This window comes from Ptychodera flava, chromosome 14 (assembly GCF_041260155.1).
Source record: "Ptychodera flava strain L36383 chromosome 14, AS_Pfla_20210202, whole genome shotgun sequence".
Taxonomy (NCBI): domain Eukaryota; kingdom Metazoa; phylum Hemichordata; class Enteropneusta; family Ptychoderidae; genus Ptychodera; species Ptychodera flava.
In genome coordinates, this window is record NC_091941.1 from 7,226,450 (window position 1) to 7,240,044 (window position 13,595).

The window sequence follows — 13,595 nt, forward strand, 5'->3', positions numbered from 1 at the left end:
TTGCAAAGGTGAATTGTCTTCCAGGGAACACTACGGCCTTTCTCCATCCACTTTTATTAATATCTTATGTTAGAGCATTTACAAAGATCAGGGTACACCGAATAATAGTAAGTAGTATCCTACAAAAATGTCTGCCATATGCAAATAATGCTAACCCTCCCTTCATGATGAACTTCTTTTACAACTGTACACATAAATGGTTGATGGGTACGTACTGATGTATAAATTGGTGTAAATACAGTGAAGGAGATGCTGATAAAAAGCTACCCTAAAAAATACAATAGATTTCATTCAGTTGCGCCTTTTAAATTCGCTTTCACCGAATTCATACAAATCAATGCACCACACTTATCGTATATCTGTAACATACGAACGTACCGCACTATAGAATTAAACTTATATAATCGGCAATATAATGAATTTTTATCCATGGATATTTTTGTAGATGCAACTCCTTTAACGAAAATCGACAAGCTCTGTTACCATAGGATACCAGCTGTTCATGAAGAAGCCATATACAGCTACAGCATCCTAACAGATTTCGCATATGACTATTTGTGGCCAAATGCTTTCTCTGTCGTTTCACGATTTCAAAGACTATGCTATGGCGACTGCTTCGGAACGATATGGCCTCGACCGAGAGATGCAACCGCGTGTGCAAAATCCCTAAAATAACTGAACAACTTCGATGACAGTACTCGTCACTTGACGGACACGGACACTCTTATTATACGCCCATCATTCATTCTCTGACCCTCAACACATGCATGTACAGCATATTTGATGTCTTTGCGGACGACGACTATCTACTTAAATTTTGACCAATTCAACTGATACAGCCAACTTATATCCTCGGCCCCTTTCCCTACGATTGACATGTCCCGAATCATGGAACACAAACATAAAACAAGGTTATTTGCAAGTATATTCTCCGACTTTCTGGGTTATATTTTTCGGCTCGAAATACGCTGATCGAGAATATTCCATTGCAGCGTGGCATGTTTTTGTTCACGTGTAATCTCCGTTTCAGTCTGAAATCACGTCAAAAACGTATACGTAACCTGTGAAAACGTGGCATTTTTCTTACCAACTGTAAATGAAATCATCGTTAGTGTGTCCATTTTCTGTCCCTTTACACAAGAGGGTTTTGGGGCAGTTTGGGGAACCAAAACCATAGCTTAGCGACAACGTGACAATCACATGTCAGGCCGGTACGGCCGATACGATAGCAATGTTGCCCTGTTATCATCCGACGCGATAAATTTAGTGTCAACTTTTCCGCAAGCACATCTACGGACCGGATCAGTAAGCGGAAACTATATGTTTCCGCACGCTAGTTCTGTTATAGGTAAACCTTGTGTAGGTGTAGTAGCGATTTAACATTTTGCATTGGCAAGCGTGCTGGCTTTCTCGTCAATTTGAGAGTAAATGTGAAGTTTGAAAAAAGGCATTCGGCGTGCAAAGGGTTGAAACATGAAGCAAAACTAGTGGGAACTTGAATATCGATATTGAATTTGTAACAGAAACGTCATTCTGTCACGAGAACCACAAGGAAACGGGAAACGTATGATGCATTTGTGAATTTATCGTTCTGTTCGCGGGGCATTCCCTGAAACTGAATTTCTAATAGTATATAAATGCGCTCTCTAACCGAAAGGTAGCATTTAACGAGTTTATATACTATCTCTCCAACCACAGTTAACATCGAACTAAACAACAAAATGTACAAGGTAAGACACATACTCCGTAAGCTTAATACAGTGTGTAGACACATTATGTGTAATTCTCACTATTGCATGAATTTACAAACTTCATCACCAACCTTCAATTCCTCTGTCCTGTGTATCGTATGTGTCTTTATGTTGTTTTTTCTGTGTTTCTGTCTCTGTCTTAGTTTTTCCTTTGATATCCCTGCTTCGATATTTACAAGACTTTTTTACTATTTGTTATCATATGATTGTTATATTTATCATATGTACTGCTGATGTATTTACAGACGTCCGTAGTGGTGCACGTGGTATTGCTCTATCTGAACAACTCATATGGCTCTCCAATCTTGTCAAACGACCTTGCAAAAGGAGGCGGCGCTAAGTCCATACAAGTTGACCAAGCGCAACCGTCGGAGAATACAGGAGAAACCGATGAAAACTTTGATTGGATGAGCGGCAGCATCTTCAACTTCGAACTACCCGACGGCCTGCGTAGCAAACGCCAGAACGCAAACCTAGTGCAGGCGTCATCCTGCCTGGAACCCACAGAACAACTTCTCCACCAACGGCTGATGCAAAAAGACAGAAGCTACACGCATTCGCCAATTTTTGTTTATCCACTGAACAACGATCCCGAATCGTCGAAAAACTCCAATTTTGGCGGCAGTAGCGTCTCTCGATCAGCGAAGGTCAAGACCAACCTGACGTGCCCATTGGAGTTGACCGACTCACTTACCGAGGACATCAGCCAAAGGTCACTCTGTCCCTGGACCTTTCAGATGGATCATGACCCTGAGCGGTTTCCACGTGTGTTGGCCGTCGCTGCCTGTCGTTGTCAAAACTGCATTGACGTCGCATCTGGGGGGCCCTCTCTCGATAACTATTGCAAAGCTGTCACTTACCGAGTTGGCGTACTGAGAAGGCTGAACGACTGCGATGAACTGGGCTACTATAGGTAAATGCTATGATATGATGTTCCACAATTTTTTTTTATTACAATTCGATATGTGATTTCAAAGCAATAATAATGTTAAATTGAAGGCCGATTCATCCTATTCTGTCGATCTCACATTCCAAGCTGCCAGGAGTGTTCAATTCGATACACATGTATCTAGTCAAGTACAGACATCGAAACGTAGATTTACACCACGAGTAAAGTAATGCTCTGAATTACTGTTGTATCTGCTTTGTACTATAAAACTTGGTAAAACTCAATAGACAGACCGCTTTCAAGATTTCTAAGACAAAGTACAATCACCTGTAATAATCTCCATCGCACCATACAGATCCATGGATGTCACGGCCGCTGGCTAGTTCTCGTATGTTTTTATAAGTCGCAGAAGTTAGAACGTTAAAAGATCCACAACTTCTCTAACTTAATACATGCATGACGCATCTCGTCCTTAAACAGAGTGTCAAATTTGCCCGTGGTTATAGTTACTCGACTTGATGAGCTCAGGTGCACTAACATCGTCATCTCAACATTTAAATAACTATTTCATCCTGAGACTAATTGTATTTTTGCTTTTTTTCTTTACACAGGTACAGGTTTGCTAGAGAAGATGTTCCTATTGCTTGTGTCTGTCTTCGACCGAGAGTATACCGGGGACCTGCTAGTTTAAAATAATTGTCACTTAGGCCAGAGAAAAAAAAAATCTTGTTCATCGGATTTTTTGGACCAAGTTCCAGGAGCGGCGAGCGAAAATTTTATTTTTTATTTTTTTAGGCCGAAGGTAAACGCGGTTCTCTGGCATTTTTGCACAGATGCAGACAAGGCAAGATACTTGTTTCCCTTTTTACCAGAAATATCTCAGACAAGAAACACTGATACTGGTAACTGATTTCAAGACTATATTTCCCAACAATAATATAGGCCATTACATTCACAGTTAGTGTTTGCACAACATATTCTGAGTATTTCAACATTCACTCAGAATAAAACTGAAATGTACAGCAAATCACTGAAATCCAACAATTCAGTATTGTCCTGGTGGGACCTAGCATCTGAGTTTTTTCATTTTACTTTTGCCCCATGTTTTGACCTCTTTACCTCTGTCTCTACACAGTTTACACAATGGTCTAACAACACTGTACTGTGATCGGAGTGAAGTTATAGTAGTCATCATTCAGACTGTACTTTAACATCGACGCAACCATGTGTTTTGTCATTGCCGTAATTTTTTATACTTTCGATGCAATTTTCATTCAATCGGATGCACCGTCCATTTGCTGTCACGATCTTGTTGAACAATATCAGGACAAACACTGAATAGCGTCTTTAGAACTAACTGTTGGCCATCACGTCGAATGTTGGCGATCAAATTAATACTCATGATGTGACATGTACTAACCTAACCAAATCAACCAAGTTTGCGTCGTGATTCGCCAAATTCAGATGTCACAACAACGTGTTTGCGGTCAATTAAGTCCGTACACACAAGCACGTAGGAAGTCTCATTAAAAATCCCGTGCCCGCGAAAACCCGACAAAGTGTAGGGCGCCACCAGCGGCAGTACTAAACATATTTGTAATGCGGAAGTAAGAATTTGCCGCGATCAAAAAAAAAAAAAAATTCCAAATATGCCAAAGTAGAAGCGGCGATTCCGATGAACAATTTTTTTTTTCTTCCTGGCCTTACCGTCGGCCGTTACGCACGGGGAGATATCGAAGTGGGTGGACCTCAATTGTGAACATTGCTTATCTTGACCTGTGACTCCTGGTGTATCGTCACAAGTGATAGATAGCCAAACCAGCGACCAAACAATGTAAAAGTGGTAATAATAAGTTATTGTACGCAATCCAGAGTAGATATGACAATCATGTCTCAGCGTACAGGTGGTTTATCGCGGCCAATCATGAAGTTGAGCGGTTGTACGGCTGTGTGGGTCCAGGGTAATGCAGAATAATATATCGTTCGGATCCGTGAAAAATTTCACAAAAATATTGACAAGAGCTCGTACGTTTATTGAATTAATTGACGGGAAACAGGAGTGAACTGGTCAAGTTAATGTATTGAAGTGTTACTAGATGTTTCGTTTACGATGATTCAGTTTATCTCACATTGTTAACCTTGTGAAAGACTTTAAGCTTTTAGCTGTACTTCATAAGAATTATAATAACTATGTTTCGTTTTCCCGAAATCGACGACGGCGTCTCCCGCTTTCGAGTTCATATTATTCGTTTGAAAGTTCACGCCTCTTCAGAACGGAGGAATTATTAATGAAGTGGCATTTTGAGTAAAGATGTTGATGAAAAAATTATCGTTAAAAATTAGGAATCACTATCGTGACTTCCTTCATCTGTAGACTGTATCATTCGTTGTGAGACAGGATTTACTGACGATAAAATGTCTTTATATCGGTACCACGCAATCCAGTTGCAAGTCCTGTGTGTACGACATTGTTTCAGTCAATATGACCTTACCAAATTGTGCTTGATGTAGTACCCGTTGTTATAATTGACGATATCTTTCTGTACTTTTGGGTCGATGTAGAAATGCGTACAAACTTTCAGCTACCCATTCTCGTAGAGTTCAACATTTGCAGGCTCGATAAAGTACTTTCTAATGCAATAGTAAAATGTTTTATAGACTGTAGAGTATGTATAGCAGTATCTGTTTACGAGTATCATTCAATGAATGGGCATATTGTATCCCACAAGGGACTTTGCATTTCAATTTTTTTATGAATAAAAAAATATTATATGTACTACTGGAACGAGGCTATTATTAAATGCGCATGTGTGAAAGTGGTATGTCATCTTATTGGACAGAAGGGGACGTTGCCATTGACAGGTTATCATGACGAACAATTTTGCTTCATTACCCTGTCGAACAAATTCTTGGGGTTTATCACAAAAATGCTGATTTTATTTCTGGACTTTTGACGAATCAGTATCGAGAAAACACCCCACGCTGACATAAAATTGTAACATGTTTTTGTAAAATTGTGTTTTAATTTAGCGTCTATGAATACATTTTCAGTGGTGAGGCGCAACTAGCCAACACAACCTAACGTACCGTGCAATCGGATGTGGGTAATATTTACTCAGCGGAAACGTTGAGGGCGCATTAGAGTGCAAAAAAAATGCAACCTGCTCGGTAAACCATACACCCTCGAGAAAACAAGGGTCTACGATCATGAGCAAACGAAGGCTTCTGTGAATAAGTGACAAAGCAGGACTACATACCGATTAGATGTCGTGATAACAAGACACTAGCAATCAAACATCGTGATAACATTTTAAAAGGAAGTCACATCTCACGCACAAAAAAAGCTTTTCATACTTGGAAAGTTGTCACAAGTTTTCATCCTCTTAATTCCCTGTAGCTGTAATTTACATCTAACAACATATTCCTATATATCTTATAGCTGAACGTTCGAACTTTAAAGAAACTTTGAAAATTTTACATTTCTCTTGAGAACACTGCTGACAGAATTATAAAATATGAAATCAACTTTCTGACCGACTTACTTGTTGATCAGAGTCCATGGCAGCATTAAACAAAATATACATATAGTAACCTTTATTTTTGCAAACTTTATCAAGATAATTTTGAATGGGATTTTGCCCATAATCGGACTTCAACAGTTTGTCCTCGTATTTGCACGAGCTTCCTTAAAAGAAGTGAAATTTCAAATGTGCCGAAAACAAAACTATCATAAAAAATAGTGACTAATTCGATGACTGGGCTTCCGTTTTACTTTCTGACAAAACGTTCCTCAAAAATTCAACAGCGTCAAGTCGTTCAATGTCCTCTAGAATGACCAGTAGTTCATCAATGGCTGCGTCCTTCTTTGTCGCCTCCCAATAGTTCAGTACCTCTCTGGTAGGGCTGAGCACTGTACCAACCTGATATTGCCTCTCGATCTGTTGAATGGTATCATAACTGAGAGACATTTTGTCAGCAACCATTCTCCAGTCGTTTCCAAGAGGACTGGCAGGGTCGAGAAGGTGGCTGAGTTTCAATCTATCACGGTACTTCAATCGGAGACTGCGTCTCGGATGCTGCTGCAATGTGTAACGGGTGGCCATGTCTGTCGGATCAGAAATTAGCTGAAAGTACATAGGAAAGCTTGTTAATTGGATGAGCTTAAGAAGTTGTGTTTACGACTCTCGACATATGGCCTGCAGTGGTCGAGAGTAAACTTGGTTCAAGTCGGTGAATTTCTAAAAAAATCTTTTGTAATAGTTTCTCTTGTGTATCTCCTACTTCATACAAACCTATTTGGAATTTTGGCAGCCAAGGCCAGGTTTCCTTGCGATTAATTGAACGCGTTACCTTTGAGTCTGCGCAGTAGTGAGTTAGTTTCCGTGATTCCGGGAGAAACTCCCCTGTATAACGTTCACCCCACTAATCGCGTTCATCCCACTCACACGTTTCACATGAAAACAGAACACAAATCATCACGTTCACCCCACTCAAACATTCACAATCACAGACTTGAACCAAGTCTAGGTTTAGAGTAACATAGCATAATATGGGCAGTTAGCAGGTTAATCGACTTCTCGGTTGCCCACCCGCCATCCTGAACAGTGTTGCTCACAGAACGGAGTGATCCTAGTATAATTGCTGTGCTCATCAATCATATCATTTTGTTTTGGGGTAACATTTATCCCCCTATCGATTAGACAAATAGTCACTGATGGGCTTCAGATCGACTACATTCTAGTTGGCCCAACGATTATGATGATGTTGATGATGACGATCCCATCATCAACATCATCATCATCATCATCATCATCATCTTCATCATCATCATCGTCATCATCATCATCATCATCATCATCATCATCATCGTCATCATCATCATCATCATCATCATTATCATTATCATCATCATACTCTCCATCATCCTCTCAATCATCTCCACCATTATCATTATGTTACTCACCGGCTCGTTGATAGTGAAATGAATAGGTAGTCTGTTATTTTCGTCGTATTTTGGATTGTCTCTCTGGAAGGCGCTGACTGTGCAATCGAAGGCGTTGGTCGACTTGTCTTGTCTAGACATACTATAAGAACACGCCGAGAATGACGAAGACATCACTGCTTCAATGTCTACATACTGTGGTGGACAAATTGGTAGATAGATTTACTTCATAATCATTATCACTACTTAGTATTATTTATTCATTAAATTCAATTTTAGAAGAGGCATTGCAGACGACATTCCTTTGCCTTGAAAGCCTGTAACAACTAAATTTATAACTCTCGCTTTCAGATATTCGACGCTGTTGGTAATTTCAAACTACGAATCAGTGCAGCGAAGCCCTGGAATGTAACAGATCAGTCCAGAAGCGCTGACGAAGGATATGCTTCCTACAGTAGTTGGTATCACCGTGTGTTTTAATTGTTGAGTTTGCCAATAATTGCGATATTTCAGAAATCTAGTTCTTGGCAGAACTCGCAAGAGAATACCTGACCCATACGCTAAACTCCGCCCTTTGCGGTGAAGGCCAATCTTATAAAATCATTAAAAAAATCATATAAAAATTAAAATGTTCTGAAATAATTACTGAGAGGATCCACTACCAGATGAACCAGACGTAACAGCTGGCTTATCATAGGGGTGTAACATCACAACGTGAATTTACACTGGTAAGGTAATGCCAGGTGAAATTTAAAAGACGTACTACCATGTCTCAATGTTTTGGTTTGTGGCGATGCAATGCATCTAATTAGTTTTTATATTTTTTCTTTTGTTTACTATAGAACTATTATAATTAGACATCCGGGTAATACTCTGTGCGATTAGGAGGAGAACCAGTGAGAAGGCACTGTCTTTAGTAGCAAATGTTTCGGTGGTAGAGGTGAGAAGAAAATGTGGAAGTATATAATAAGACACTGAATAGTAATTGAGATACACGAAAATATATATCTACGTACTGATGCAGCGTGGTGTTGAAATACGAATAGGCCCTATGGGTTTGTATTTACAGTATTATTTTATCTTTGAACATGAAGATGGCACGTTCTGTGCGATTTAGTGGCAGCCCTTCTTTTCATGTAAGGGGTGTTCGTGTGGATGTGGATGTGAAATAGAACCTTTATCCTGAACACGCCTTTTCGACGTTGTACATCGACACCCAGGTCTACTGAAAGCGGGAAGCACTTTGATAAACCATAGAGATGGTTTCGGTTCAGCATTCGTGAGGAAGGTTTTTCGAAAACAAAGAGCTACTAGTTTACTCGGTTCGAAACATCCTTTCTATGTTGAGGTGAGTATCGACTTTCTTTCCCATGTAAGTCACGAAATCATGTGTTACCTGAATGGGACCTGTCCCTCCTATTTTCCACGATTGATCAATTTCGGACAAGTGAAATTCCACATCACGTTGATTGTTTACCACTGACATAGTCTTCGGGGCATCGGCTTGGTGGCCACGCAGTTGATGTTCTTCTTCTAAAACCAGCTGAAAGGGTAGGCGAGTTTTGCAGGGATTAGGAACAGCCGTTTAGAGAAATTGTGTAAAGCTCCTAATGAACATTTAATATTCATTTCAACGTTAAATGTATATATATATATTTATCACATGAACAGTCTTCTTATTTTTCTTTGATGTGGATGGATCAAAATTATTGTAACAAATTGCATGATTTTAATCGCGATTTTGTGTTTTATTTACGCGGATTACTTACATTTAATGAGTAAAGCGGTCCGTCACCCAGGAGATGTGCAAATGTTTACAGGTATACTTTCATTCATAAATCCCATTAAGCTAACAAATTTATACATGGAATGGTACCTCCACCAATCAGACATACGGATTCGGTCACGTGCGCGTGTCAATCATTGTCTCGCGCTGGAGCGATGCCAAGGCAAGTCTGCCATCGGCGGACATAGTTTTCACCGCGCTGGCGACGGATAACACTAGTATTTTGAGTTATTTAGAATATTTACAATTATATTTATAAAGCGAATGCAACGGCACGATCGAAACAGTAGTGATCATTCTTAGAGATGCTGTGGCTTTTAAAATATCACAAGTTTACGGCCTTGGCGAGCCCGAAAGTTTCAGATCGATGACACAGTACACACACAGTGTACGCTTAAGTTGTACAGTGGGCACTGCGCGTCACCGGTCTCCGCCGCTGGCCATCTCAGTCGTCAATGTTTTCGTCATACGGACTTTGATATTTGCTGTGACACATATATCCCCCGTAGGTACTTCCCAATTTTGTTACTTGACGGGAACTCTGTTCTGTTGTGAGTGTTGTCCGAGACAACTTTCGAAATGCATCGGATTCTACAGCGCTGCACAGCAGAGTTTACGCTACAGGTCGACAGCTCAGGTTTGATTACGATCGAGAAACAACGGAATAATTTGTGTGATGAAGGAAATTTATCGTTGTTCGTCGATATTTGTGCCTTCTATGTCGCTTTCCCGAAGTTTATACGGAATTCATTTATTAAGTTGAACTTTCGTTGAGGTGTGTCTTTCGAGTTTATCGCCAACTGGGATCGCCAGGTACGACGTCGCATGGCGATCGCCAGGTATAGTACGACGCGACGACGTCCACGTCCACATTGAGCCTTGCGACTGGAGCCGTGACGTTACTGAGCCAAACGATCGACGGTATCCTCATTCGATTCTTTGGGATAGCTAAAGCTTTAGCGACTCGAAATTTCGTTGGGCATGCCTTCTATGTTTCCGTATCTGGATTTGTCGGTCACCTTTTTGTCAAAATGCCATGAGAGCACGGTATCGATCACGACAAATCCGTCTGTGTCGCGACGTGCACGTACGAACGGTACCATTGCAGGAAAAAAGTTCCGGTTGATGACGTACAACAGCAGTAATATGGATTTCTTATCCGTGCTGGTGTACGTCACACAGGTGGAGATACGGGCCAGTTCATGTGATAAATATATAATCCTATGGAATTTTTCTCTGTTTGACGTCATCGTATACTCGTGTTTTTCGCGGAGCTGCACAACTTCTCGCCTACGGCTCCGAAGGCGAGAAGTTGTGCGGCTCCGCGAAAAACACGAGTATACGATGACGTCAAACAGAGAAAAATACCATGGGATTATATATTTATCACATGAACAGTCTTCTTATTTTTCTTTTGACGTGAATGGATCAAAATTATCGTAACAAATTGCATGAATTTCGTCGCGATTTGTGTTTTACTTGACGCGGATTACTTTCATTTAAAGAACAAAGCGGCCCGTCACCCAGGAGATACTTTCATTCATAAATCCCATCAAGCTGAAATTTGCTACATCAAATGGTATCTCCACCAACCAGACTTACGGATTCTGTCACGTGAACTTGTCAATCATTGTCTCGCCAGCTGTACCGATGCCAAGGCAAGTCGGCCATCGGTACGTTGGACATAACTTTCATCATGCTAGCGACGGATAGCCATAGTATTCAGAGTTATTCAGAATATTTAAAAATAGTTTATGAAGTAAATGCAACGACACGATCGAAACAGTAATTCTCATTCTCAGAGATTCCGTGGCTTTTCAAAATATCACACAAGTTTACGACCGTGGCGAGCGCGAAAGATTCCGTTCGATGACACACAGAGTGTACCTCATTGTATGTTTATGCCAACAACGCCGCCGTCACCGGTCTCTGCCATGCCGGTGTCAACTCGTTGATCCCGATCTCGGTCGTCAATGTTTTCGTCTTAAGGACTTTGATGTTTGCAGTGACATATATCTCACCCGTAGATACATCCAAATTTTACTTGACGGAAACTCTTTTGAGTGTCGTCTGAGTCAACTTTCGAAGTACGTCGGATTCCGCAGCGCTGCACTGTACAGCTCAACAGCTGAGGTCTTCGCTAGTGCTACAGCCTTTACGCCGCGCTACAGGTTTGATTCACAGCAAGAATTTACGGAATTTTTTGTATGATGAAGGAAATTTATCGTTGTTAGTCGAATGACTTTATGCTTGTGCCTGTATGTCGCTTTCCCGAAGATTATACCGTAATCATTTATTCAGTTGAACTTCCGTTGAGGTGTAGATTTCAGGTTTATCGCCAACCGGGATCGCCAGGTACGACGTCCACATTGAACCTTACGAGTTGACTCGACTGGATCAGCGGTATCCCCATTCGATTCTCGGGAACAGCAATAGTATTAGCGACTCGAAACTTCGCTGGACATGCCTTCTATGTTTCCATGTGTGGATTTATCGGGGCACCTTTTTTGTAAAAATGTCATGAGAGCACGGCATCGATCACGACAAATCGGTCTGTGTTCACGTCGCGACCCACACGCATGAACGGTACCATGCAAGAAAAAAGTTCCGGTTGATGACGTACAACAGGGGTAATTCGGATTTCTTATCCGTCCTGTTCTACGTCACACCGGTGAAAATTCGGGCCAGTTCATGTGATAAATATATATATATATATATATATATATATATATATATATATATATATATATATATATATATAATTTACAGAAAAACAAAACCTATTCCATGTTCTCTAAAAGTCATGTTACAGGAAGCAAGCGAATATAATGGTATTCTAATTTTGACTTAATGCAAAGGAGACGATATTTACGGTCGCTCTGTTGACGTTAACATAAACAAATGCAAAGATAAGAAACTCTTCAACGCTGGAGTTGATCCAGCTCATAGGGATATACATACAGATAACGATGCATGTCAATAACCATGTCAGGAGATATGATTAATGTGACATTTCCTTAATACCTGTTTTGCGTCGTCCGTCTTGTTTACACAATACAGCCGGAGAGGCAGTTTCTTAACCTGTGGATTCAAATCGCCATGGAAACCTATAATGTCAATCAGTTTCTTGATGGCAGGAGTTTGTTCTTGGATGTCAACATTTTGTTTCTGCGTCGATGATTGGGCAACTGAGGTAAAACCCGTGAAGTGGGAAATATGTAGTATGCACTTGTTTCCTTGCACAATACTGAGAGAAGAGTGGTCGTCGTCCAACCTCCTGTATTCAGCTTTGTCTCCGGGATCTGCGTTCGAAGACATCGCCACAACATGCACCCCTTGGCTTTCCATGTCTGCACAGTGTTGATACGATAAAATCACCCGTTCGTTGAAATTCAGCCCTGAAGGACCACAGTGTACAACAGTGAACACCTGCCATAAATTTGCTCGCGCAACACTTCAAAAGCAAGCTGTTGCCGCTTCTGCTGTAGTATTTAGGGCCCCAAGCTGCCAGCCAGGCATAGCGACGTTCCTAGCATGAATGACAGAATACATAGCAACAAAGCAAATGCTACCATTTTCCGGCATAAGTAAGACTTTTCCAGGGAGAAAATCCTCTCCTTTTGTCACAGTATTTAGGAGAATCATTTCCGTCATTTAGTTTCTCTGTCAACAAGCATGTAATCACCTTTTCCAAGCCATGTTATGGCAACCAATGTTTTCATGGCATGCCACTTCTGTCACATTCTGTAAAGCTATATATTGTACTATTTTATATATTTTTGACTGACTTGGCATGACAAATTGCTTTCTATTCAAACCTGGATTCGGTGGGATTGAGGGCAGCTATTACTCTTGAAATCTTTTTCACTGTTTTTCTTATGAATGTCACTGGTTTAAATTATTTTCCAGCTCCCCAAAGAATAAAAAGTATTACCCTTTCAGCTCGCGGCCTGTACATATTTAGACTGATTTGTTATTCTTAATGTCAGGTCATTGAGTGATCTCACTATAGCAGCATGCAGGCATGCTTGTGTCACAATGTAATAAACAATACCAGGCATAACTAAACAGGATCTAACATATTCATCACTATCTATCATGGTAGGCCATCAAGAATGCTGTGCAATATGACACAAAATGCACGATAGCTGACAGGTGTTTCTATTTACTCATGATAGATCTGTATCAAAGTAATATCTAAAGCTTTCGAAATTGTTCACCCAAGAG

General features: G+C 40.6%; 1 protein-coding gene across 1 annotated transcript; it reads right to left on the reverse strand.

Moving 5' to 3' along the window:
• Nucleotides 1-5,633: 5,633 nt before the first annotated feature.
• LOC139149153 (netrin receptor UNC5B-like) lies at nucleotides 5,634-12,791 on the reverse strand. Its single transcript, XM_070720725.1, has 4 exons — nucleotides 12,393-12,791; nucleotides 8,979-9,125; nucleotides 7,604-7,777; nucleotides 5,634-6,764 (listed from the first exon to the last, which is right to left on the reverse strand). The coding sequence occupies exons 1-4, from the start codon at nucleotides 12,714-12,716 to the stop codon at nucleotides 6,384-6,386; spliced, it is 1,026 nt and encodes a 341-aa protein (XP_070576826.1). The 5' UTR covers nucleotides 12,717-12,791; the 3' UTR covers nucleotides 5,634-6,383.
• Nucleotides 12,792-13,595: the final 804 nt, after the last annotated feature.